The sequence below is a fragment of the Pongo abelii genome, chromosome 2 (assembly GCF_028885655.2).
Source record: "Pongo abelii isolate AG06213 chromosome 2, NHGRI_mPonAbe1-v2.0_pri, whole genome shotgun sequence".
NCBI classification, from domain to species: domain Eukaryota; kingdom Metazoa; phylum Chordata; class Mammalia; order Primates; family Hominidae; genus Pongo; species Pongo abelii.
In genome coordinates, this window is record NC_085928.1 from 10,790,461 (window position 1) to 10,816,662 (window position 26,202).

The window sequence follows — 26,202 nt, forward strand, 5'->3', positions numbered from 1 at the left end:
GCCCGGGGGACGTCCTGCCCAGGCCAGAGACCCATGCGCTGCCCTCGCCAGGGACCCATGCGCTGCCCTCTCACCCGCTGCCTGGCCCCTCACCGTATCTGCTGAGGGACTTGGTGAAGGTGGAGGAGTTGGAGATGTTGTAGGCGGACGTCTGCTTGGGCACCAGTGCCACCGAGGACCCATCTGTCACCTGTGAGCAGAGGGCCGGGGACCCTGTGACCCACCAGGGTGCCCCTGCACCACCAGGCTCCCGCTCCCTGGCTGGGGACCCCGGTGACACCCTAGTGCTGTGCCTGGAGGCAGCCACCTCACTCAGTCTGGGACTGTATATCAGGACAGCCAAGGGATGCTAGGCAATCCCACAAGCCCAGCTCGGGTCCTGGGACGGTCCACACACATATGTGACCACCTCCCCTCCTCTCCCCGACAGATCCAGCTGCTGTCCAGCCCACATGCTGCAAACATTGGCGGCTGTGCTGTGGAAGCCCCAAGGGGAGGGAGGCCTGTGCTAGGGTCGGAGGGCTGGGAGCCACCTGGTAGTGAGCCAGTGTGTTCAGCCTCTTCCAATCGTTGTCAATCTTGGTGGTGACGTCCTCGTCCTGCAGGATGATGCGCGCCATGCGGCCCTGGCGCCACTCTGCGGGGAGGAGGGAGCTGGAGGGTGGGGCCGCTGGGGCCCTCTTTCCCTCCTCCATCACAGCAGTGTAGTGGGACGGGGCCTGCCTGCAGCTCTCAGCACCAGCACAGGGCAGGGACACACCTCCGCACCTGCTGCAGCACCCTTAACCTGCCGTAGTCCCCCGCAACATGCCACAGCCCTCCCAATCTGCCACAGCATTCCCAGCCTAAGGGGGTCTGCCCTGCCTTCCCCAAGCCTTAGGGCCCCAACTCCTCAGCCTGGCACCGAGGCTTCTGTGGGGACCCAGCCTCTCCAGTCACATCTGCAGCAGGACTCCGGGCCCCACCCCAAACCTGTCCCATCCCCTCTGGCCCTCAATGGCTCCACCTGCCCCTCTCATGAGCCTGAGTATCCCCCTCAGGGCTCCAAGAGCCCACTGCCTCCCAGAGTGCACTGGAAACCACCACCTCCCAGAGTCTCTGACCAGGGCAAGGCAGCCACCCTCTATACCCAACCTGGGACTGGACAGCCCATTCGCCATTCCACTGCCGTCCAGACCAGCCTGGTGTGGAGGACTGGCCTGACCTTCCCTGCCAAGCTCAGTATTGGGCCATGGCCCTGCCCCTCTGCTCCAGCACACACCCCGGGCAGCCGTGGCCCTGCCCGCTCACCCAGGTCCATGTCCGAGGCCTTGGGCCGCTGGGAGTAGGGCACGCCCTTGTAGGCAGCGTCCAGCAGCTTCTCCTTGGCCTGGGTGACCGTGTCACAGTCCAGCCCCTTCACCGGCACCTCAGGTGCATTCTCATTCTCAGGGTTCACACAGTTCAGGGTCTGCGGGCGGGGTGGAGCAGGGTGGCAGCATCAGCCCCACAACTGGGGGGTGGGGGGCACCAGGGCACCCAGGACAGAGGGCGGCCACGCTCACCAGCGTCTTGTAGTCAATCTGCTGCCGGATGAGCTTGTCCTCACTCAGGGAGTAGCGTGCCTCACCCGTGATGGCGTCGATGGGGCCCTTCTCCATCTGCTGCTTGATGGCGCAGTACAGCATGAACAGCGGCTCCCCAGCACACTCCTGTGGGGGTGGCGGCATGAGGCTGCAGTCAGGACCCCCGGGCCTACCCCCCACCTGCCCCTCCACCCGTCGAGTGCCAGCCATGGTGTTCCCGGCAAGGAGAAATGAGCAGCACTTCCCAACTCTTTGGGAGGCAAGTAGAGCCTTAGTCCCAAAGCCCAGCAGAGACTGCAAGAAAATCAGGAAACAAAACATACCCACCATCCCACATATATCACATGAAAACCCTAATAACACAAATAACACAAATAACACATAAGCCAGGAGGCGCAGTAGCGTACCGAGGAACATGGCATGGCACGCGGGGCCTGCATCAGGGAGGGCCGAGGCCTATTTCACCCAGAAGTCTCCCCTGGTCTCAGCAGGATCCCCGCCTAGCTCCAGCCTCCCAGGGGCCTGCTCCCCAGCTGGAGATGCTCAGGACAAAGCTCCCCATGGCCCGCTGCCCGTGGCACAAGCGGACCCCATACTACGCAACTCCAAGTGTGACTGTGATCCGCTGGCCTCTGAGGGACCACCCAGCTGGGCCCCCATATTACTCCGGGACACACCTATGGTGTGTCATGGATGCTGACATACCCACCTGAGGAGGCTTGCCTACCCAGGGAGGTTCACCAGCACCCAAGCACACAGCACAGGGCCAGCAGCACAGCCCCGGGCCCTCAGCGGGCACCTGACCCCTCACCCTCTCGCTCCCCACGCTGTAGCATGAGAACCGCCTCCTGTCCCACCTCAGGGCCTTTGCAACTGCTGCCTCTACAACCAGAAATTTCCCCTGGCGTCTTCACAGGCCCTTGTGGACACAACCCAATGTGCCCTTTTCAGAAAGGCTCCTGGGGAGCACCCAGCACACGTAACCCGACCACTGCCTCGCTGAGTCTCCCCCGGATCGTTCTCTGAAGGATCTAGCGCACCCCTGCCAACCCCTCTGGAGTGGAAGCTGCCTGGCCTGCTCACTATACCCTACTGCTAGCTCTGGCTGAGCCTGTGCATGGGGCATCACAGACACTTGCTGGACGAATTGAGTGAATGGAGAGCTGTCCCTGAGAAACGTTCACGTCTGGGCTGGCTGAGTTGGCCACACAGGCGAGGCCCGCCCAGAGCCTGGGCATGGGGTCCACTGTAGGCCCTGCCTGCCCAAGGGCCTTCAGGTGTGTGTGCACCTCAATGGAGGGGCAGGCTTGGCAGCCCTGCCTCCTACCCGGCCCTGGCAAACAAACAGCAGCTCTGCTCCTGTAACCAGAGACTCCAGGCACCTCGTTAGCATCTGCGGTAATTAGAGAGACAGCTGTTAAGACCATCCCAGACCTTCCAACAACATGCCTGTCTTTGAAATCATGTTTCATTTGCAAACTTGGTTTCATTAAGTTAGCCACGAAGGAGGAGGAAAAGGGGTGCAGATCCGGATGGAGAGCCATTAATGTGACAGGAAGCCTTCGAGGGTTTCCCAAAGTCAGACACCTGTCCGAGGGTTCCCAGGCCTGGCCTCAGAGAGTGAAAGGACCGCAGCTAGTCTCTGAAGGTCAGGGGAGTGCAGCTATTGGCCCAAGGTCACACAGCAGGAAACTAGAGAAGCCAAGATCTGAACCCAGATCCAGCTGACCCCAAAGCACCTGCCCCATACAAGCCAGGTGTCCCCAGAGAAGGCTCAGGCTGAGCCGGGCATTCACACTCAACCTAGGCAGCAGGCCCCGCCCCACTCCACCCACTTCTTCAGCCAGGCCAGCCTAGAGGCTGCAAAGCAGGTTCCAAGAGCTCAGAGGCCAGGGAAGAGGAAGGCCCAGTTCTTTTCTTGTCACAGCCTCAATCTCTTGTGCAGTGAGGGGGAAAAGGAAGACCTCAGACTCCTCCCAGCCCCAGTCAGAAATGTGCAAAAACTGCCCAACAAAAAGTGCCACTTTTCAAATAGAAGGATAATACAGGCAGTTCAATAAATGACATTACGACAAGCGCTTCTCCATCCTCCCTTCCAGGTTGTTTACATGTGCCAAAATGGCATGGGTTACTTTTCTAGTTAAAGTTTTTGTTTCTAAAGACAGCAAGGAATGAAAAGGATTTGGGTTGTTTAAAAAGAGTTTGTGTTCTCAAAGTTCATCCATGTTGCGGCATGTCAGAATTTCCTTCCTTTCTAAGGCAGACTACTATCTCATTGTAGGCACAGACCACATTTTGCTTATTCATTCACCTGTCGATGGACACCTGGATTGCTTCCCCATTAAGCTGATGAAATTAAGCCAGCCACGAAAGGACAAACAATGCATGATTCCACTCATATGAGGTCCCTAGAGCTGTCAGATTCACAGAGACAGAGGGTAGAATGGTTCCAGGGGCTGGGGAGGAAGGAACAAGGAGTGGGTGTTCAATGGGGACAGAGTTTCAGTTTTACAAGATGAAGAGTCATGGAGCAGGTGGCCATGGCCAACACCGCTGTAAATGCATCCAATACCACTCAACTGTGCACTTAAAAATGGTTAAGATGGTAATTTTATGTCATGTGTATTTCACCATAACAAATTTTTTTAAGTTTGTGGCACACTAAAAAGAAATGAGCAACAAGCTATCAAAGTAAATAAAAGAACCTTCAAAGTAGATTACGAAGTGAGGGGAGCCAGTTTGAAAAGGCTACAGTAACAGTGCACGATTCCACTACGTGACATCTGGAAAAGGCACAACTTATGGAGACAATGAGATCAATGGGCTCAGGGGGAGGGAGAGATGACAAGTGAGCTCGGGGGATTTTTAGGGCAGCGACACTATTCTGTGTGACGCTATAACGGTGGATACATGGCATCATACATTCATCCAAACTCACAGAATACAGAGCACCAAGAGTGAGCCCGCATAGAAACGAGGGGCACCGGGTGGTGAAGATGTGTCCTGGCAGGTTCATTGACTGGACCAAATGCACCCCTCTCCTAGGGATGCTGACAGTGGGGAGACTGTGCATGTGTGGGAGCAGCGGGTGCATGGGAAACCTCTGTACCTTCTGTTCAATTTTACTGTGAATCTGAAACTGCTCTAAACAATATCTATCTTAAAAAAGACAAAAGCAAAAAAACCCCAGATATGGTGGCAAAAAAAAAAAGTCACTGGCCAGTTACGTGGATGGAAACAGCCCTGGGCCCATCTCAGTCCCATCCAGGGGGCACCCAGCTCCAGCATGTCTGTCTGCGCCTCTCAGCCTCAGGCCATGTCCTTGCGCCCAGTACGTGTCCTCCCTTGCATATATAGGGGTCCTCCTAGAACTGGAAGAGGGCAGTGATGACCTAAGGAGATCTAACAGCTCCTGGCCCCTGCCTGCCCCCCACACTGGGACCCTACTAACAACGAGGGTGGGCTGGGGTCATGGGCATAGGCTGTGAAGCTCCCAACACACAGCCCGCACCCCTTGTACCTGCACCACTCCCACCCAAATGTTCACCCCTGCCTCCCTCCTCCCTGTGTCCCCTTCCTATGGCTCCTTTGGCCGAGACTGGCCTCCCTCTCCCTCCCTCCACTGCCCACACATCCCTCAGCGCGTGTCCCAAATGTCCCCACCTCTCCATGGAATGTCCGATCCAGCCTAAAGACAACCCCTCCACAGTGCCCCACTGCCACCCTCTCTGCTTATAATACCCTGTGGGGCCACACTCTGCGTTGGCTGAGGCTGGCCCCCTATATCGTGGCATGAAAGACAATCCACACCCAACGTCGGTGCTTACAGGCATTTGCTGCCCTAAGCCCTGTCTCTGTGGGTGTGGAGAATCGGGATCAGACAGGGACCCAGGTTAGCGGTGCCCTCTCCACATCACCCAGGACGCCTGCTGCTTTAGGCTCACAGAGCCCAGCTTACCCAGCATGCATACATACTGTGCAGTCTTCATAGAACCGTACTTTCTACAGGACATGTACGACTTTGTGTTACCTGCTTCCAGTTCTGCCTAAGGATGTTATCATCTACTGGGCACTTACTAGGTGCCAGGGACTGGTATATACACATAAATGTCCCACCTCCAGAGACGACCCAGGACAGACGAGCCCCGCCCCTGCCTATCCCACCTGGGGCCTTCTCCCCAGTGGCCTCTTCTGCCTGGGACTCTCTTCCCTCCCCTGGCCTGGTCTTCAGACCTCTGCTCAAATCCCACCCTCCCTGCTCGGCCCTGCCCCGTTGCCTGTCTGCTGTATTTCCCGTCCAGTGTCTCTCCCCGCAGCGAGGATGCCCGGCCAGGACTCCCCTCTGTGCAGGCGTCTGTGCGCTGATCACCTGAGCTCAGCCGCATCTGGCTGCAGGAGGCCTGAAAGCCCCACGGGACAGTGGAGACAGAGATGCCATCCCTGGATTCCATAAGGAAACCAGGAGAATCGAACCCAGGCAGTCAGTGCCAGCTCCCACCCTCAATCACTGGGCTACACTGTCAGTCACCTTCACCCACAGAGCAGCGACGGGGACCACTGAAGCCAGGCGAGGAGCATGCACTTCACCATGCACACACCGGGCTCCTCCCACCTCTCAGGAGTGGGCTAACCAGGCCTTCAGATTTCCAAGAGAAGCCAGATACCTGAGTCTGTATAAGTCCCAACATCGGAAGTGCAGACAGCAATTCAACTGCTTACTGCCCAGATAAAGCCCACCCAGATCCCCATCCAGCCTGGGCCCCAGCTCTGGCCTACACCCTGTTCCTGTTCTGAGGATGGCAGCATCCCTCCGCTGGGGGGGTGGGAGGGGCTTGAATGGACAGCACAGGGGAAGCCCAGTGCGGTCACCTGTCCCCATGACAGGTGGTGGACTAGAGCCTTCAGGCACCCCCAGGCTGGCCCCTCAGAGGCCCCTGCCCAGGGTGCCCCCACCCTCCTGAGCCCAGGCCAGCTGTGGGCACTGAGAGCCTGTATCCGATCTCCCACACCTACCTTGGTGGGCTGTGTGAGGGCCTGACAGCCTCAGAAGGAGGGAGGAGGGAGCCGGGAGCCAGGAGCCGAGAGCGGCTGCATGTCCAGGGGCCTGGGCCCAAGCCAGAACTCGACCAAGACCCCACCAGCTGTCATTCTCCAGCACCTCCCACTGATCCCTGCCTCTCTCCGTTTTCCCTTCCCGCTGTTCACCTGCCTCTGACACCTGCTTCCTCCCGCCTCTGCTTACCTTGAGAAACTTATACAAGAGGAAGGTGAACCAGTTGGTTAGCATCTTCTCTGCCACCGACTCAGTCCTAGGGGGCACAGAATATGGGCAGAGTGGTGTCATTCCAGCTGTCCAGCAGGCACAGGGCCCCTGCAGGCCTCACCCAGCAACCCCACCCCACCCTGCCCGCCTTCCTGCAGCACCAAAGGTCAGGTCTCGAAAGCCTCCCACATGAGTGAGCAGCAGGGGCTTCAGGGGCTGCCATGGAGACCCTAGCCCTTCGCCCAGAGCCCAGGCCTGTGAGTATGGAGACTCCAGCCTGGGTCCTCACTATCAGTACCTAGGGAGGTGGCAGCTGAGCCTCAGAGGCCAGGTGAGTCCTCCCACCCCTGCCCGGTGGGAACTGCCACAGCAACGTCTCTGGGCCTGCTAGACCAGCCTGTCCAAAGCTGGAGGCATGGGCCTGCCTCCCCCAACCCCAGTGCCCCCCAGGCTCACCGGCGCAGTAGCAGCTTGGGGTGGTTCTTGCTCTCCAGGTTCTTCTCGATGAGGTCGGAAAGCAGCTGCTTGAGCACGCCTGTGGCGTATTCCATCTCGCCCTGCAGGGCCGTCATGATGAGCGAGGCCACGTTCCCACGGTCGCGCATGGAGAAGCTGCGCTGTGCCTCCAGCGTGCGAATGAAGGTCAGCAGGAAGTGCTTCTTGGTCAGCAGCTGCCCAAACAGTGTCAGCGACTTCTCCACATTGGCCTGCACCTGAGGGAGCACATGGAGCTCAGACCACAGAGAACCACCCAGCCCCAGCCCCCAAGCTGACCGGTGAGGGGCTGTCCAGGCCTGGCTGGTGAGGCAGGGCCCCATCAGAGGACAGGCCTGGAAGGCAACTGACAAGTTGCCCTGACTCCTCAGCTCAGCGGGTCATTCCCAAGCTTCACCTGTCCTTAGCAAAATGGACATGACCTGGGTGCTGCCACCACTGCCTGTTGCCATCAGGGCAGCCTTGGCCACAGAGTCCCTGTGGCAGCCTGAGAAGCCCACTGCAAGCCAACATGACAAAGGTGTTACCAGTGCGGCTGGGTGCAGAATGAGAGGGGCTGCTCACGCCACCCTCTCCGTGGCTGGGCCCTTTGAACAGCAACCCCCGCAGCGGGCCTGCAGCAGCTCAAAGGAAGTCCAACTCAATGCGCCCATCCACTGGGTACCAGGAGTGCATGTCTACTATCTCCCTCTGCCTTGACAATGATAACCAATGCACAACCAGCCTCTGCATCTCATGGATGAGGATACAAGGTTGGAGACAGGAAGAGGTTTGATTAGGGCCACACTGCAGGTAGGAAAAAGGAGTGGAGTAGAGGCATAGCTGGCTCCAGGGCCCCTACTCTCTCTCTCGTTCATACTAAGGTTTATCAGGGCAAGATTTTCCCTATTAGGCGGAGCCCAGAGGCCACCAGTGATACCAGGCTCCCAGCCAAGGCCAACAGGTATCAGGTAGACAGGTAATGGCCCAGGCAGAACACACAGTCATGGCTGAGAGAGACAGTCTGACAGACACAGCAAATGGAGGCACTGAAAGAGAGAGACAACCTGGGGAGGCTGTGTAGCCCCGTGTGGCAGCAAGCCCAGGAACAGGATGGCAGCGCTCAGCCACAGGCAGCCCAGGGCCCAAGGCGGGAAGGTCTGCTCAGTATCAGCTCAAAAGGGACTTCCCACCAACAGAGCCACCACAGAGGACATGGGCTCCCCAACATCCAAGACAAATGGTAGAGGGGTGCCCTCAGCTGGAGAGTGTGACTGAGCTAACCTGCCGAGGCCCTGGCAGTGGCTCGCCAAGGACTGGCTCCTAGCCTGCCTGCCACTGGGGGCCCTTTGGGGATGTGGGAGCCAGCCCTCTTTTCCCTCGCTGGGCTCGCTGCCAAGGTCTACGGGGCAAAGCCCTACTCTCTGAGACCCTGGTACTATGCCAGCCACACGCTCCCATCCCAAACCGCCACGGCAGACTTCATCAGGCACCCGCACCTCCCAGCACATAGCCCCTGCCCAGCGAGGCTTCGCATCCAGAGCCACCCAGGAGACCAGGCCAGTAGAGCCACAGGCGGGACCCCCAACAGAGGCAGGGCCCAAGGGGCAGCCACCGGGGAGGTGCCAGAAGCCCAGGCTGACAAGTGGTTTGCTGGGATGAGGCCTGGCATCCCACGGAGGCCCTGGGGCCAGAGCCTCCTCCTGCCCTCTGGAGGTACTTCATGGAACAGAGCCACGCTGGCCATTCCCCTGCCCCAACCCCAGGGCTCAGGGCTCCACTGTGCTGGCCTGGTCTTGGTTCTGCCTCCCAGCACGTGCTCCCCACTTGGCTGAGCCCAGAGCCCTGCAGGCCTGGACCCTCCCCCAGGCCACACAGGCTGCCCCATACCATCCATCAGCACCCAAGGAGCCTCAAAGGCAGAAGATAGCAGCTGCCTCTGAGTTCCTGTGACGCCAGAGCCAGTGGTCCTACCTCCATCTCCTTGAGCACAGGGTGGTCCTCGATCCCAGGAAAGAGCACCCGCATGGCATATGTCCGGTAGTCAAGGAAGGGGATGCCGGCACCATCCAGGTCATTGGTCAGCTCGTGGATGTCTGTCTGCAGCTCTGCAAAGGCTGTGGCCAGATGCGGCGTAAGGGGCAGCATGCCCTGGTGGCCCCGCTCCATGCCCTAACCCTCCCACTCTTGGGGTCTACATCAAATCCTGGCTCTGACACTTACTGGTTTCATGATCTTAAGGAAACTACTGTGCCTCTTCGTTCCCCAGCTACTACAGCCCTAGCACAGAGATAGTAACTCTCCTCTGCGAGGTTCCCACAGGATCAAGTAAGACAAGAGCAGAGAAAGCATCGGCATCAGGGGCAGGCTGGGCGGGGCCTCCTGCATCTCAGACACTGGCAGTTAAGTGTAGAGCAGCTCTGGAGTTTGGGCTCCTTCCACCCACTGTGAGGCGGTGGAGTGTGGCCAGGGGTGAGGTCCCAGGGCTGCAGGCTGTCCCCAAGCCCCCACACCATTGCATGCACATCTCGGGCCTGATGCACCCTCAATGTGGCCCACCCTGCTCAGGGCCAGCTCTGCCTCTGTGAGGAACAAAGGCAGGCAGGCCCTGACAGAACATTCCAGAGCTGTGAGGTGTCAGTCCTGCGGCAGCCCGAGGATCGGGTTATCTGATCAGAAGCCAGAGGAGTGCCAGGCAGGCTCTGGGGGACATCTCACAGGTTTAATTAAGAGCTGGAGCCTTTGTCTCCTGGGCACCGCTACCAGGCGTCTAGTTACCTGCACCTGGCTGGCCTGGAGCAGCCGCCAGCCACCGCATCCACACACGCCAGCCTCGCCAGACAGCCAGCCTCAGCAGGCGGGAGCACAAGGAAGGCCCAGGCCACCTGCCTCCCACCTGGCCCCGACATACACCTGCCTCCAGTCCCACCAGGGCTGCCCAAGAGGTAGGGCGACCCTACCACAGGGCCACTTAGGTTTGTCTGGGACTGAGAGGGCTCCCAGGATGCAGAACTTTGCATTTTAAGACTGGCTGAGTCCTGTGCAAACAAAACACCCCATCCCAGTTGAGTCCCAGTGGAATTCATGACAACCCCATGCTGGACCACATGGCTAAGGTCCTACACTGCAGCAGGAGCACTCCTAGTATCTGCCCCCTAGAGCCCTGAACATGTGTGAGTTACTATCTGCAAAAGCTCAAAGTCTCGCCCAGCATGGAACAGATTTCTGCCACTCACAGCTGCCCTGGATCAGGATGGTGTGGCATGACTCCTCCTATAGACATCTCAAGGACAAAGGCCAGCTCAGGCCAAGATCTCTATGTGCCCAGGGACTGCCAAAGCGTAAGGGCTCCCCATTGCTGCATGGTGGAAGCACCCCTCTCTGCTGCTCCGCTGGCAACAGCCAACCCACCACAACTCCCAGCGCCCAGGGAAAGTAGGCACTGTCACTGTGCCCACTCTACAGATGACAAGACTGAGGCACAGAAGGGTAAGTAGCCACCTTCAGCCTTATAGCCCAGCTGGGATACAAATGCAAAGAGTCTGGCTTTGGGTTCTGTGTCGCAAGCAGCACCCTGAGGAGGTGGTACCTGCTGCAGGGCCAGGCCCTGGTCAGGCACCCGCCCACTGCCCTGGGACCAGCTCTGGCACAGCAAGGCTATCAGGAACACTGTAAACTGAGCTGAAGCAGGGTGGGAAGTAGGTGTGGGGACAGGCCAGGGCCTGGCTTGGAGGTGGCAGCTGCCCCAGTGAGCCCCGGCCCCAACACACCTTCCTTGCATTCGAGGGCCACGCGGGACTCCAGGTTGTCCATCTGAAGCTGCAGCCGCTTGAGTGTGCGGTCGGCATCTCGTGACTTGCGCTTGTAGGCAATGAGCACAGCCACGATGACCAGCAGCAGGAGACCCCCGCCCCCGCCAATGCCCACGATGGCAGGCAGCGTCAGCAGGCTGTCCGAGTACACCTGCAGTGTCCCTGGCGAGAACTCGAAGCCACCTGCCCGCACCTGCCAGTGGGTGGAGGCCACTCAGGAGCCACCCATGCTTTCCACAAAGCTCGGGAGCCCCTCCCGATGGGCAAGACCCCCCCTCCACCAACACCTGCCTGTGGGCAAGGTCCCACCGACAGGGGCACAGAGTGGTCAGCAGGGTGGAGACACTCGGACCTAGGGCAGGCACCTGGCCAGCCAAGGCACCACTGGCATGGCAAGGGCTCAGGGTGGGTAGGCAGTCTGGGGGGCTCAAGGAGGTGGCAGGCTGAGGGCTAAGGCAGGGCCTGCACTGGAGCTGGGCACCCTCTGAGTTAGGGGTGAGTCTCGGGCAAGGTCAGAGCTGGGGCTGTGCTAGTGGGGCAGGGTCCACAGATGGGGCGTGGCTCTCCCAGCTCCGCACTCCCGGGTGGACAGACGCACCGTGACCTTGTGCTGCCCAGTGAGGTTGGGCGCCTCGCACAGCAGTTGCGTCTCCGACACGGTGAGGGTGCAGGGTGTGGAGCCGATGAGCACCGTGTAGTTGAGTCGGGAGTTGCCGGGTGCAGGTGGCAAGAGGTTCCGGCCCTGTAGGAGGTGGGGGTGAGCCAGAGCCCAGGACGAGGGGCCTCCTCCCTGGCCTGGTCCAGCCTACGGGCAATGGTGACCTACCTTGAGGATGAGTGGGGAGCTGGGCTTCAGCTCCAACAGGCCAGTGGGGCTGAGTGGCTCCAGTACGGGGTCAGGGTAGTAGACGAAGGAGGTGGAGTTGAGCACAAGCAGGGAGCGCACGTTGTCCATGACGAAGCCCAGCTCATCTGGCCGCTCTCCCAGCTCTGGTGGGCTGCGCACAGGGTTGGCCACAGACGGGGCGCGGCATACCATGGTGGTGTCATTGTACACCAGGCAGCCCTGGAGACACAGGGTGGGGATGCTGGACGGGACCTCCCCAAGTGGCCCAGCAGCTCCCAGTGACAGAGCCCCTGGCCTGAGGGCTGCCTGCTCCCTGCACAGATGATGCCAGGCACCAGCAGGGCAGGTCCTGGGCCACCCACCCCACGTGGACCAGGGACATGTGGCCTGAAGAAGAGGTGTGTGCAGCCGGCAACCCAGAGCCAGACCTTCCACCCGCCAGGCAGGACAGGTGCCTCCCCAGCGATCTCCAGGCACAGCCAAGGTTGGCATAAGCTAGGAAGGGGCAGGGGTAGGGGCAGGGGCAGGGGCAGGGACAGGGGCAGGGACACGGGTATTCCTAGCAGGAGCCCCATCCCAGGTGAAGGCCTGGACTGAGGTGGGCAGCTGAGGGCAGAGACTCACGTTCTCCCTCTCAATGCCTCCATACTTGGCCCGGATTCGGGGTTCACGGACAGTGGCCAGGTTGGTGCCCGTGACCGTTAGGAGGGTCCCACCGCTGGAACAGGACAGGGGTGGGGGGTCACCAAATGATGCTGGGGCCCAGTGAGCTGGAAACATGGGCCACAGCTCAGCCAGGCAAAGCCTGCTTTCCCCAAAGACAGGAAACAGGTAAAAGCTCTTGGCAAGGGGTGCTTCCCAGCAGGATAGCACCCAGCATGCAAGAGGGCCACCGCCAAGTGCCCAGTGGAAGAGCTCCTGGCTCGGTACTGCTCTCAATAGCTGGGGATAGGGAATGGCTGTTGCTGGGCCCCACCTGTTGATGCTCCACTCGGGGTCGATCCTCAGGATGGTGGGGTCCTCGGTGTAGTTGTATTTCACCTCGGGGTTGGTGAGCTGGGCGCGGTTGATGTTGATGATGATGGGAGCGCTGCCAGGGCTCTGCCCGGGGGGTGTCAGGCACCGGATCTCACGGGAGTTCCTCCTGGAGGTGCCCGAGTGGGACAGTGAGGAGCACACAGGTGGAACCCAGGCAGGTGGAATGCAGATGCATTGAGGGACGGTGGGAACAGCGCCATCTGTCACAGGTACTGCCTTGGGTGGCTGCATACTATCACCACTACTTTCCTTCCCGGGGCTGTGCATGTCTGTCCTACCCTCGCCCTGGCTCCCAGCCCCTTCAGGCCCCCACTGTTGCCCAGCCTGGCATTTGGGACCCGGCCTGCCGCCTCTCCAGGTCTGCTTTCATCACAGCCTCCCTGTCGCCCACACCCACTCCTGGTGACCCTGGCCAGGGCTCCACACCCACCAGGCCTCTGCCTCCCCAGAGGCAGTAGGCAGCAGGCCCGTCCCACGCACACCAGGCTGGGAGGTAGGCTCATGCTGCCCTCCCTCTGTCCCTAGGGAGGGCAGGCGAGACTAAGCCCTGGCCCGACCTTCCCTGCCTGTCCCAGGGCCACCCTCACTCAGCCTGTGTTCCGAGTGCTGGGAGCCCAGCGCCCACTCCTACTACCCTGGGCCAGGCAGACACCTTCCCTCTCGGCACCTGTCCCAGTGGGAATACCTCGCCCTGTCCCAGTGGGAATACCTCGCCCTATCCCCGCATCCCAGGGGGCTGTGAGGAGACTAGATGAGCTGGCCTAGGTGGGGGTCACGGGGACACCCCACTGGGCAGGCAGCCGGGCATGGCCTGCACCTGGGTCCAGACCCTCAGTTCTTCCACCACTGCCAGGAGCCCCACAGCCACCAGGCCTCCTCAGCTGCAGACACCAATGATTAGTCTGATAACGGGTAATTACCACAGGAAAATATTTAAAGGGACGTTCCATTATCATCCCTAATCTAAAATTATCCATTTCAAGTCTCAGGGCTTTTGTTAAGATTTCTGTTTTCTCTCTTAAAAATTTTTAAAAACACCTCTTATTTTGTACCCAAGGGATTCCCCCGCTCCCCACAGGGAAGAACCAGGGCAGAGGCAGCCAGGTTGCCCCGCCCCACAAAGGCAGGCCCCGCGCCCATCACCGCCCAGTCCTACCACTCTGGAGGTAGCCTGTTTCCATGGTAACCTCAGCCTCTGGGTTTCACAGTGATCACCCCAGCCAGGCTCTCCATAGCCCCGTTGCCCAGGCAACAAGAAGGGGCATGCAACCATCTGAACCAGGAGGAGGGGCAGCCAGGCCCCCACCCCCACCTGCACCCCGTACCAGGAGAAGGAGCAGGGCCGGCCACCGACCGATACAGCCACATCACTGCCTGCGTTCAGGTGGCTTCCCTCGATGCCAATCCAGGTGCCCCCTGACAGAGGCCCGCGGGAGGGGCTCACACGGTAGAAGGTTGGTGTCTGCAGGAAGAGGGAACTTCCTGAAACTCTCAGGAAAGTCCCCCTCGGGCCACATGGGGACAGGCCCCACTTGGCCTGCTTACCCCCTCAGACAGTTCCCCAGACTAGGAGCCTACATGCCCGGGAGCTGCACTTCAGAGCCAGTACTCTCAGGTTTCTCAGGCACAGCCCAAGGTGAGCCAGGGAGCCCTGGAGCTGGCCTAGGCACAGGAGGGGAGGGGCAGCACCCAGGCCGTGGAAAAGCAGTGGCAGAGCGTGGCCAGACAAGGGGCCCTGAAGAGGCACAGGAGCCCTCAGCGGCACCCTCTCAGAGCAGCAGGGAATAGGGAGAGAGGGAGGGCAGCAGACTCACCACGAAGGTGAAGCGCTTGGGTGACAGGGCGCGGTAGTGCGGTGAGCAGTCCCGCACGCACACCTCCACCAGGGCGTCATGGGCACGCACGGAGCTGGCGTCCCCGATCTCACAGACGATCCTGTGGGCAGGCGGGCCTCAGGGGCTGCAGGAGCCCCGCCCCGTCCCGCCCCGCGCACACCCAGGGCTGCACTCACTGCTCCGCACTGATGTACTCGCTCTCCACGGGGCTGCACAGCACCTTGCCCACCCGCACGCCCAGACGCACGTCCTCGAATCGCAGGCCCAGGTTCTCGCCCGTGATGGTGAGCCGCGTGCCACCCTGCCTCGGGCCCGTCTCGGGGGACAGCTGAGGGAGGCAGAGGCTGAGGTACAGGCATCCCCGCAGGGCGTAGGGTGTGCGGTGGTGCAGGGCGGGGCATGGGGTGTGGGGCAGGGCTGGGGGCCCTACCTTGAGGATCTTGGGGTCGGCGCAGCGACTGCTGCCGTGACGCGCATGCATCCATGATGCAGGTGTGTCGGCAGCGCAGTGGTGTCGCAGGGAGCAGCGGCGCTCGGCCACGCACCATCCGCACTCGAAGCGCGGGTCAGCCTTGAGGCAGAGGCCGCAGCTCTCGCGCAGGGCCGGGCACTTGTAGAGGTGCGCTGTGGGGAGGGGTGCGGTCAGCTCGGGCCCACTCACTGCCCACCCCGCCGGGGCGCCCACTCACCCTGGATGTTCTGTGGGTTGTCAATGACAAAGTTGCCGTTCCACACGACCGACAGGTTCACTGGCAGGTCGCTGACATCGTTCCCCTCGTAGGAGTACTGTTGGGTGATGGCGCAGTCAGGCTTCCCAGCTAAGCGGCCTCTAGGCCGGAGCCTCACGCCCACAAAGCCACCAGGGCGCCAGCTTAGGGGGAAGTTTCTGCAGCCACAACCGCTCCCTCTCCACCCTCACCCTACACAGGGCTTCCTTCCTGACTCCAGAGCCCCCTCTCTCCAGCCTAGCAACCATATGAGGTGCCCTTCCAGGGGAACCTCTGTGCTTCCCACAGTCACCTCCAAGGTGGCACCCACTTGGAGACCACCTCCAACCACAGGCAGCCTCTGACCACTCTCTGCAGTCAGCCAGGCTGGGAAACCAGGACTCCCAGCTGGCCCTAGAATACACATCAGCATGCTCTGTGAACCTCAGCATCTTTGCTGAATGGGCCAGGACTGCCCTGCCTTGAGGTGGGAGATCTGTGTCCCCCGACTGGGGCAGAGACAGGCAAAATCACTGTCAGGTGCAGCCCTGCTCCTCGTCCCCTCCTCAACAAGGCTGGGCTGGGCCCAGGGGAACTGCCCCTCCCAGGGAGCCTGGCTAGGACTCCAGCTGTGCCCCACTTTCTGCCGCAGATGACCTCAACTCTGTTCCCATGCTGGGGTGGTGCAGGGAGCCCAGCGTCTCCAAGGGACGGCCCGGCAATTCATCATTATTTTATCTGCAGGAATTTAATTGGATCCTATCAAATTCCCCGATACTCCCTCTTCCCTTTAAACACAGCTGAAGGGAAGATTAATGTGGGCCTGGTGAGAAGGGAGGGTGGGGAGGGAGACGCAGGTGGAAGGTGCAGGGCAGGCGAAGAGTTGGTGATAGAGCAGAAATGTCTGGAAAGGCTGGACGGCAGAGGGAACTCCAGATAGCTGTGGTGGCCAGGAGTGATCCTCATGGCTGACCTGCAACCCACCCTGCCCCAGGAAGCCTGTTGTGACCCTCCAGACCCTACCCCACACTGCTGGAACAGACCAGGGGTCAGTCAAGGGGCTTCGGACCTCTGACCCCATCAAGGCCCTCCCCAGGGCTTCCAGGGGATGGGGTCCAGCCAAGGCCTTGACGACAGCCCAGTGCCCCATGCAACAGCCCAGGCACCTGCCCCTGCAGTGAGTTCCAGGAAGCCCACTGCTCCCTGGATCACACCCATCCTGAGCAGAAGGGGAGACAGAGGCCTGCCAGGAGTGCAGGACTTCAGCCCAGGCCTCCAACTGCTGGGCAACTAGGCCCCACTCCCCCACTACTCAGGAAATGGCTGGCTCTATAGAGATCCCCTGTCACTGAACGCACTGCACCTGACAGTAAAGCTTTTCAAACACTATCGTGTCAGATCTGAAGATCTACACATGCTCGGACCACAGGCAACAACCGTCTGCTAGTGTGCAAGTATGGGCCAATGGGAGTGTTTTCTGCATTTGGCCAGGGATGGATGGAGCCATGCGCTCTGGCACCCTGACCTCTGCCCTCCGGGAGCCACGGTGATGAAGGCTGGCAGCCACCTGGCTATTCCTGCACACACTCAGACCTGATGATCAGCCCATGCCTAAGACCCACGGAGGCCGCAATGTGCGAGTCCCATGAGTCTGGCTGCTGTCCACTCCCACACTCAGGCTGCTCCCACCACAGATCTGGGTGCTCTCAGCAGCTACCAGGACAGCATGGGCCCCCTGCAGCCCACTTGCCCACATGACCCAGGCACATCTGAAGGGCCTGGCAATGGCCTGGGGAAGCCAGGAGTGGCTTCTGACTCATCAGAGATACACGTGAGCACGTGCACCGCCCTTTGTGAACAAGCACACGCCAGGACCCAGGGCCGTGAGGATAACCAGCCCATTCCAGTTCACGGCCCCCAGCCCCTGCCTTGGCCACCTCACCGAGGAATTCTGGCACTGCAGGCTGGAGCTGTTGAAGCGCAGGGCAGTGACACGGGCCGGGCTGCCCGGGATATGGAAGAGGCACTCATATCCACGCTGGCCTGACTGTGGCTGCGGCAGGTTCCGTGCGGCCAGGGTGATGGGCTTTACCACTCCCACTGGCACGTAGATCTGCGTGGAGGGCAGGATCTGTGGGCAGTCCTGGGGATAAGAAGAGTTTGGCTGAGCCCGGGGGCAGAGACCAGTGAGCAAGGTGCACCCCACTACGCTCCAGATGTGCACTGGGCCTGTGGTGCTCCCAGCGAAGCACCAATGTGCCCATTTTATGCACTGGCAAACCGAGGACCGCTGGCTGAGACAGTGACTGCATACTGTGACCCAGACAGGCTCTATTACCTCTGGCCCCTGAATGCCCTGCCCCATGTTCTAGGACCTCCACCATTCCAGAGACCAAAGGAGCCCCATCTGGTCAGCAGCTGAAAAGGCCCCAGAGGCAAAAGAGATTGGGGCTCTGGGGCTGCAGGCTCTGTGCTGGGGGCCCAGGGAGTGTATAAAAATAGCCAGAGCCCAGCAGAAAAACAGGCCTGGCCTCTGGGGCCAGCATTTCGGCAACAATAACTGATGCAATGGCCTGGCTTCCTTGCAGCATGGCTGCTGCTGGCCTCAGGAGATGGCGCCTCAGGAACACTGAGAAGCTGGGCTTTAAATAGGGATGCTGAAAACAGGCTGTAATCCCCAAGCCCTGCAACAGCCCCCAAGGCAGGCAGGAAAGCCCAGGCCCAGCTCTGCAGAGATTTTCCAGGACCCAAGAGGGGGCCTGGACTCTGGCCTGGCCCCTCAGGAGCTCCAGGGAAGCAGAGTTAACAAGGCCCAGCTGGGCAAGCTGACCACTAATCTCTGGGTCTGCAGGGATGCTCCTGTGTCCACTGGGGAGAGGCAGGTGGTGGCACCTTGCAGCTAGGGCCACTGGCCCCAACTTAGGGGTTGCACTTGCAACTCTGTGTTCCCACCACAGCTGCAGCCGGAAGGCACCGGCACACACAGTGGCCATACCTATGTCGTACCTCCCTGGCAGTCTGAGGCGTGCCCAGTGACTCTGCATGCTGAGGCTCAGGCTGGAGTCTCACCGTGACACGGGCCACCGTGGGCCTTGTCACCTTAGGGCCCCAGCCATGAAAACGGGTGGCTCAGGGCACTCAGACTCCTTTCAGTCCAAGCTAGGCTGCCTGTGAGCTCCCGAGAATGGTCAGTCTGAGACCAGCTGAGCTGCCCCCACCATCCACCCAACCAAAAAATGCCCAGAGGAGCCCAGGCGGCTCAGCCTGCAGCAAGCCAGAAGGTGACTATGGTGAGGCCCGGGCTTTGTTGGTGCCTGTAAGTCCAGGAAACCTCTTGGCCGGTAGCACGAGACATGAAGCTGGCTCACCTGGCGTGAGATCTCAGTCACGGCCCACCCCCAGAACCCAGGTCCCAGCCAGGAAAAAGCACCACCCACCCCAACACCAGTGTGAGTGTGTGGGCCCAGCACGCATCGAGGCCAATGTGGCTGGCCCCCACCTGCCTGCCCCATCACCCTGAGGCTGGCCTGTCCCCTCGCCACCCCTGCCCTCCGCCAGGGGCAGGAAGCTGACTGGCTGCCTGGGCCACACCCGGTCCTCTCAGGTGCTCCCCGCACCCCCACCCCATCTCCTCCCCAACACCCAGCTGAGTGAGAACCCAGGAAGCTCGGCACCCATGGGGCCCACTGAGTCAGGCCTAGGCTGAAACTCCAGTGATCAACTGACTCTGACTCGACCTGGCCCGACTCTGACTCTGACAGGAGGCCCGCAGTGGCATGGGTCTCCTGGGATCAATGACAGTTCAGAGCCAGGTCCAGTTGTCCCCAAAGGCTCTGATTACAGCCTTTTCCCCAGTGCATAGTCTCCCCAGTAAAAGGCTGGAGGTCCTTCTTCAGAGCCAGGTCCAGTTGTCCCCAAAGGCTCCGATTACAACCTTTTCCCCAGTGCATAGTCTCCCTGGTAAAAGGCTGGGGGTCCCTCTGGGAAACGATGGGGGAGGTGCATTTTGCCAGCGCACAAGGCTCCTTCCTCAAGGGACCCCAGCCTCCCTTCAAGCAAGGAGTCTACAGACTTGCTCAGATCTGGGAGCTGACTGGTGGGACATACAACTGTTATGTGAAGACACGAACCACACCCCTCCCTTTCTGCAGAGTCCAGAAACAGGCATTTCTAAGAGAAAGTCCCGACTTCTCAGTGTGTCTCATGAGCTCCGCTTTGGTGGGGGCTCCACGTGGGAGCCCTTAGGCCCTGGCACACAGCACCAGCTGCCTCCATGGCCCCAGTCCGGCGGCCCTTCCCATCAACATGCACAGGCCACTCCGCCTTCAGACAAAACACACAGACCCCAGCATGCAGGCAGGCACAAGAAGGGGCCAGAGACCCCCTCCCAGCATGGGGGCAGGGGGCGGGCGGCAGCCTTGGGGGTTAGGCCTAGCTGTCTCAGCAGGAAGCTGAATGTAGTACACTCCTGTCTCAGGAGGTGGCCTGAGGAACCCACCAGAAAGAGACGGAAAGAGGGCTTGTTGGTGGGGGGCGACTGCCACTGGCCATTGTGCCCTGAGTCCGGGAGGACTCACATCACGCCCCTTAGGAATGGCTCCATAAAAATCTGGGACTCAAGCTAAAAAAAAAAGTATTTGTGGAGAGAATCCACTACCCAAACAGTCCTGTGACCCCACACACGCCCCTAGACCAGCCCTGCCTGCTCTGCCTCCCCAACCCTGAGGCCCAGGGACACTACTCCAGGGCCCACTTCCTCCACTCCCCAAGGGTGCCTCGAAGTTCATGGCATGGATGCGGAGGGCTCAGGGAAGGCCGCCACTGAGGAATTGGGCTATCTCAGTCCCAAAACCATCCCAAGCTGCCCAGGGCCCTGCTACCACCCCTGACGACCGCTGTGCTGCCCCCCACCGCTCGAACCCTGGGCTGCGCACAGCACCAGAGCCACTGCATCTGCACATCATCCCCACAGTGACTTCACGCCCGGCTCTCCCTGGCCCAAGAGGCCCCCAGAACCAGCTCTCGCCTCAGATTCCACCGTGGGCTCTGCCCATACCCCAGGACACCTTGGCCTGGCTCCTCAGGCAGGCCGCACCCCCAGAGAAGCGCCCCACTGTGTCCCTGGCTCCTGCACACCCACTGTTACAGGCAGTCACCCTGACACAGGCACTGTGGTCCCTGCTGCCCCGGGCTACCCTCCACCGCTGTCCTGTGCCCTGATGTCATGCCAGGGAGCAGAAAAGTCCAGTCCAGAGGGTGATGCTGGGGGCCAGGGGGCCTCTGTGAGAAGGTACCCAGAGAAGAGAGGGCCACCATGCAACTTCCTCAGCCCCCAGCTCCCAGCCTGGCAGGGAAGTGCAGCCCAGCTGCAGCCTCCAAGATCTCCCTGGCAAGCAGAACCTGCCCCCTCCAGCCAACAGGCGGAGTGTCCACAGCAAAGGAAAGGGACCTGGCTGCAAGTCCCAGCTCCACACCCACAGCCGGACCCGGTGGGGATGGGGGTGGGGGCTGCCACAGCTCCAGCCTTAGCTTTGCCACTCAGCACCTGTGGGCCCTGGGTCCTGCCCTGTCCTGCTACTAAGCGCCTCAGGTTCCAGAAGGAACAGCTCACTGTTCATAAAGCCAGTGCCTTGCCCAGCCCGGAATAATTACTACCTAATTACTAGCAATTACCACTCAGCGCCTGGCGATTCCAGAACCCACCAGCCTTCAGGCACGCTAGGCCGGCAAGCTCCCCTGCCCGACACGGAGGCCTCTGTGCCTGCCCAGCCAGGCACCCGCACTCCAGGCTCTGCCCGTACCTGCTGTGCAGCCTGACAGTGCCCCCAACTGCACCCAGGAGCCTGTGTCTGTAGCCCCCAACACAGAGGCCCAGGGACAGAACTCATCTAAGGCTTTTCCCCCTCCCTGAGTGTCACGAAGGACATCCAGGGGTCACCAACAAATACCACAGGCCTGACTTCAGGCCAAGACAGTGACCCCACAGGCCTCCCAGCTGGCATCCAGGGTCACCTCGCTGACCCAGCCTGGTGGTGCGTGCACCACACGTTGACATCCCAGACGCCCACAGGCGCTCCCTGGGCCAGGTCTCAGGTGACATCCAGATGGGATGTCTCAACCCAGTTCTGTTCCACCTCTGAAAACCTGACCTTCACCCTTGCCCGGCCTTACCTCAGACACGTTGACACGGCCCTCCAGGAAGGCGCAGTCAGCCGCGTTGTGCGTGCACACATGGCGGTATTTGCACCAGTGGCAGGGAAAGGAGCCGTTGACACAGGACAGGCAGCTGCAGGGAGAGGGTGGGTGCTGAAGCCTGGGGACCCGCAACCACATGGGGTCACCCATGATCAGAAGGACACTGTGCCGCCCCTGCTGGTATTCACAGTGCCACTTCAGGGCCTTGGCACTGACTGCCCCTGGCCTGGAAAGTTCTTCCCCCAAACCTGAATGTGGCTGCCTCTCTGCCTCCTCACAGCTCCCCGACAGCTGGTCTTGCCTGCCTACCCTACTGACCCCAGGCTCCCTTTCCTCTTTGCCACTTTTTCCTCCAGAGCCTTGATCACCACCTGACTGCCAGCCAGGCATGGATGCTCACACCAGAAATGTGTTAGTGCAACTAAGGAACTTCATTTTAAGTCTTGACTCCTTTTGGCAAACTTAGATTTAAACTGAAGCAGCATGTGCTGCCACAGAGCTGGACAGGGCCATGCACATCACCTCCCTGCAGAAAGCAGGATCACCGGGGCAGGAGCTTGTCTGTTTCCCTCTGATGCACCCCAGGGTCTGCCAGGCTGGCCACTGTAGGTGCTCTGCCTACAACTCAGCCTTGCACAGGGCTGGCACCTTGCCATCTCAACAGCCTCCAGGAAGACACCACCTCCATCTCCTCTCCAGGATCTCCTGACCCGCCAGCTCTCCCAACCACCCTGCTTCTCCTGTAGCCTTCGGCCCCCTCCAGGCCTCTGCCCCAGAGATCCCCCACCCCACCTGGGACAGGAGATGCTGCATCCTGGAAATAAAAAGCCTGCTTGGCTCACGGCAGTTGCTCCACAAAGAGCTGTGACAGAGTCCATCTGTGAGTCAGTCAACAAACAAAGGCATACCTGAAAAACCAGGCACCTCCTGTCTCTGAGGCCAAACCCTACTGCCTCAGCCTGGGTCCTCTGGTTCAGGGAAGGAGTGATGGCTCTCCTCTAGGCTCACAGTGGGACTCACAGGAGGCCCCCAGCTCCTCCCATCCTTCCTCTGAGGCTGGGGGTGCTCACAGCCAAAATGGGCAGCAGGTGTAGCAGCTGCCTCCTAGCACACTCCCTGCCCAAGCAGGGGGCCTGCACAGGGGCCAGCACCAACCAGAGGGGACCTGGATGCTGCATCGTCCAACAGTAGCCTGCCACAATCAGAAGCAGCAGGCACCCAGGGACCGTGTCTGGGCTCCTGCTCAGGCCTCCAAACCAGCCCTCAGCTGCTCAGGCCCCCAAACCAGCCCTCAGCTCCTCCCTGAGCGCCTCCCCTCCACACCAGTGCCCATGGGCCACTGTCCATACCACGGTGGCAACATTGCACAATGTGCCCTTGCAGCCATACACAGCCACCTGGGGCCCTACAAGATCCCTGTGGGGCAGGCACTGCCGCCCACTCTGACCGCTGCTTCCTGGTGCGCCTGCCCCAGCCTCAGGCACCCTCTGCACTCATGGCCTTGCCCTGGCTGGCTCCTCTACCTGCAAGCTGCTCTCACAGTGGCCTCTCCTCCCTCCCTGACCGCCCAGCCTCAGGAGCCCCAATCATGGAATCACCATCTGCTGCCTGGCCACATCAGGACAGGTCTGCAGACAGCGAGCACAGCGGGACCACAGGGACGGGAGTGGGGCAAGTAGCCCAGGCCCAGGTGAGCGGAGGGGCCTAGAGACACTCACGACTGGTGGACGCTGCAGTTGTAGAAGACGAAGTCCACAGACGCAAACTTCTTCCCTGTCTCCTTGGACTTTAGGTAGAGTTTTACCACCCGCTGGTCTCCTGCACGAGCAGCACGGCTGAGTCACCAGGACTGCCTGCCCAGGACTCCCACACAGGGCAAGTCCAGACGGGAACAACTTGCCCGGAGACCCTCCTAGCTGCCACCGTCAGTCGCATCAAACACGCATCCAGCCCCCTCAGCCCCCAGGTGACCAGGGCCTGGGATCTGCCCTGCTTGCCTCCTGCTCAGTAGTGTGAGGGGTTGAGAACCACGAGGCTCTCCCCAGGCCCCCAGGCTGCCTGCTCCTGTGGAAGGGCCTGCAGAGCGACTGTCCAACGGGCTGTGGCAGCCAGAGGGGTCCTGCACCCCAAGTCCCCATGAGACTGTCCCCCACCCAACCTGAGCCCCACATAGCCCACCCCTCACCCACTCCCACCTCCAGCCTGCAGCCCCCAGCAAGACCCCAGGTCTCCGCCATGTGGTCCCTTCATCTCACCTACCCTGATTCTGCCCTGCTCTTCCACCCTCTGGGTCACCATGGGACACCTAAAGACCTTAATGCCAGTAGGGATGGCAATAATTATGGTAGTGGAGATGAAGTATGCTCATGTGTCTATGTCTATTCCTGCTGTAAATATATGGTGAGCCCATAAGATAAACCCTAAGAAGGACGTATCCGCTGTCCACCTCCCTGGTAGGAAGGCTCTCACTCTGGCTGCATGCCTGGAGGGTTTTCTCCACTCCCAGACCAGCAGGTGGTGAGAGCCCCCCCCATATCAGCTGTCAGAGTGTCACCAACATGCCCTTGGAACTGAACAAGGGAGGCACTAAACAGGCAGCAACTGGATTGCAGCCCTGGACCTGGCCAGGCAGCGGGCACCACTGTGTTGGGGCCACTCACCCTGGCCCCGCGTGATGGGCGCCACCTCCCGGGCGGAGGGCGAGCGGCAGTGGATCCGGCCATCCTCCAGGACGCTCTCAGATTCCGTGAAGTCCTCGAAGGAGCAGTTGACGCCAGCTGAGAGGTCAGGCACATTCCAGGCCTGCAGCACGAGCTGGGCAGGCAGCAGGAGGCGTGGTGAGCAGGGTCCCCATGGCTGTCCCCCACACCTTACCCCCTGGGGTGCCACACTTACTGGGACCTGGGACATGGTGACAGACACATTGCGGGGCTGCACAGTCAGCTGCACACACTGCAGCAGGTCTGCGGCAAAGCGCTGGGGCTCGTCTGCTCGCTCACAGGCGTCCCGCCGCGAGCAGCTGCAGGCAGAGGGGTTGAGGCTGGGCGGATGGGGAGACCTACAGGGCCTGCCTGCCAGGTGGGACCTGGGCAGAGAACTCGGGGTGGCTTGCCCTGCACCAGGCTCCCCCTCCCCCACTGTGAGACCACCATGGCCCTCCCTGCCTGCCCCCGCCCACCTGCCCAGACTCACATGCTGTGCAGGACACACCAGCCACAGTGGGGGTCCCGTGACCCCAGACACAGCTCACAGGACGTGTACTGCACACAGCTCTCCACAGGCACCCGCGTCACCTGGGGTGGGGGAGGTATCAGGCCCCTCCAGTACCACCCCAAGGGTCCTTGACCATCCTCACCTCTGACTCCCTACTCTGCTCTCCTTAGGCCCAGGGAGGCCCTGCACTTGTTCTCAGTCTATTCAAAGGCAGATCTGGTGACCCTGCCCTGGCCAAGCCAGGTCGCACAGGTCAGGCCTCTGCCCTGGAAACCCAGGGGGCTGCAGCGGGCCCCAATCCTAAGCTCCAACGCAGGCCCAGACAACGCTCAGAGGGGCAGGCTGGGCCCCAGCTCACTCTGGCTCCTTGGCTCAGCCCAGCATCCCAGTGCCCACGGAGGCACGTCCCTGAGGTCCCCAGGAAGGCAGAACCCCACTGCACCCAGGAGGGGCAGAGGAAAAACGAGCCAGCCACAAGGGCAGGGAGGCTTGGCCTGAGCTGGTGTGCCCAACCTGGCCCCACCTGCCCCATCTGCCCACCCTCCAGCTGCCATGAGGTTACCAGGTTGGGCCAAAGGGCAGGGGTGGACTCCAGGCAGGCCAGGCCAGGGACTCAAGTCCGTGGCCTTACAGAGCTGGGCCAGGCACCAGGCTGGGTAGACCAGGCCAGCCACAGGCCCCGTGGGTAGACCCACTGGACAGAGACCCAGCCCTAGGCCTGAGGACTCAGGGGCCCAGTACACACCCCAAACCCTCCAGTGACACCTGCCTCTGAAATTGCTCTCCTTCACACATCTGTTTCTGTGGTCAGGAAGTCAACAGGGGAGGGGTGGGAATGCCAAACCCAGCCCAGGAGAACATGGAGGCAGCAATGAGGCTGTGGGGCCCCTGGTAACCAGACCAGTTCCCCTGCAGACCCAGCCGAGCCCACAAGTCTGCAGGGAGGCAGAGCACAGACCAGCTTGAAACTACTTTCACCAGGAGCCATGGACGCCCAACTTGTGATGTGGCCCCACCCCTACTGCTCTGTGACTGGGGTTCCTGGTAGGAAGGCCCCCACCTTCAGCCACACCGTCTGACTGGTGCAGCACCCACCTGCTTCTCGGTCATGGCGTAGAGGTACTGGTGGTTGGGGCTGAGGACGAGGTCTCGCAGGATGGGGCTGCCCTCCTGGGCCACCACACTCTCGTAGGCCAGGGCTGGCCGGCCACCAGGGTTTGAGAGGTCCACCAGGATCTGCGGCAGCAAGGGGC

At 60.8% G+C, this 26,202-nt stretch overlaps 1 protein-coding gene across 3 annotated transcripts in view; it reads right to left on the reverse strand.

The window, feature by feature from the left end:
• Window positions 1–26,202, reverse strand: part of PLXNA1 (plexin A1) — a 54,183-nt gene that overhangs the window by 7,784 nt on the left and 20,197 nt on the right. For all 3 annotated transcript variants that reach the window (XM_054551305.2, XM_054551306.2, XM_024244726.3), the window contains 24 exons: window positions 26,045–26,185; window positions 24,929–25,029; window positions 24,632–24,755; window positions 24,397–24,550; window positions 23,455–23,554; window positions 21,713–21,827; window positions 17,484–17,684; window positions 15,524–15,620; window positions 15,265–15,458; window positions 15,011–15,162; window positions 14,814–14,934; window positions 14,325–14,461; window positions 12,938–13,105; window positions 12,586–12,679; window positions 11,941–12,180; window positions 11,713–11,856; window positions 11,073–11,307; window positions 9,277–9,419; window positions 7,285–7,541; window positions 6,808–6,874; window positions 1,545–1,691; window positions 1,291–1,450; window positions 534–637; window positions 94–190 (listed from right to left, as the gene is read on the reverse strand). In XM_054551305.2, the coding sequence (XP_054407280.2) occupies window positions 94–190; window positions 534–637; window positions 1,291–1,450; window positions 1,545–1,691; window positions 6,808–6,874; window positions 7,285–7,541; window positions 9,277–9,419; window positions 11,073–11,307; window positions 11,713–11,856; window positions 11,941–12,180; window positions 12,586–12,679; window positions 12,938–13,105; window positions 14,325–14,461; window positions 14,814–14,934; window positions 15,011–15,162; window positions 15,265–15,458; window positions 15,524–15,620; window positions 17,484–17,684; window positions 21,713–21,827; window positions 23,455–23,554; window positions 24,397–24,550; window positions 24,632–24,755; window positions 24,929–25,029; window positions 26,045–26,185 (3,493 nt within the window). The remainder of the gene's footprint in view (window positions 1–93; window positions 191–533; window positions 638–1,290; window positions 1,451–1,544; window positions 1,692–6,807; window positions 6,875–7,284; window positions 7,542–9,276; window positions 9,420–11,072; window positions 11,308–11,712; window positions 11,857–11,940; window positions 12,181–12,585; window positions 12,680–12,937; window positions 13,106–14,324; window positions 14,462–14,813; window positions 14,935–15,010; window positions 15,163–15,264; window positions 15,459–15,523; window positions 15,621–17,483; window positions 17,685–21,712; window positions 21,828–23,454; window positions 23,555–24,396; window positions 24,551–24,631; window positions 24,756–24,928; window positions 25,030–26,044; window positions 26,186–26,202) is intronic.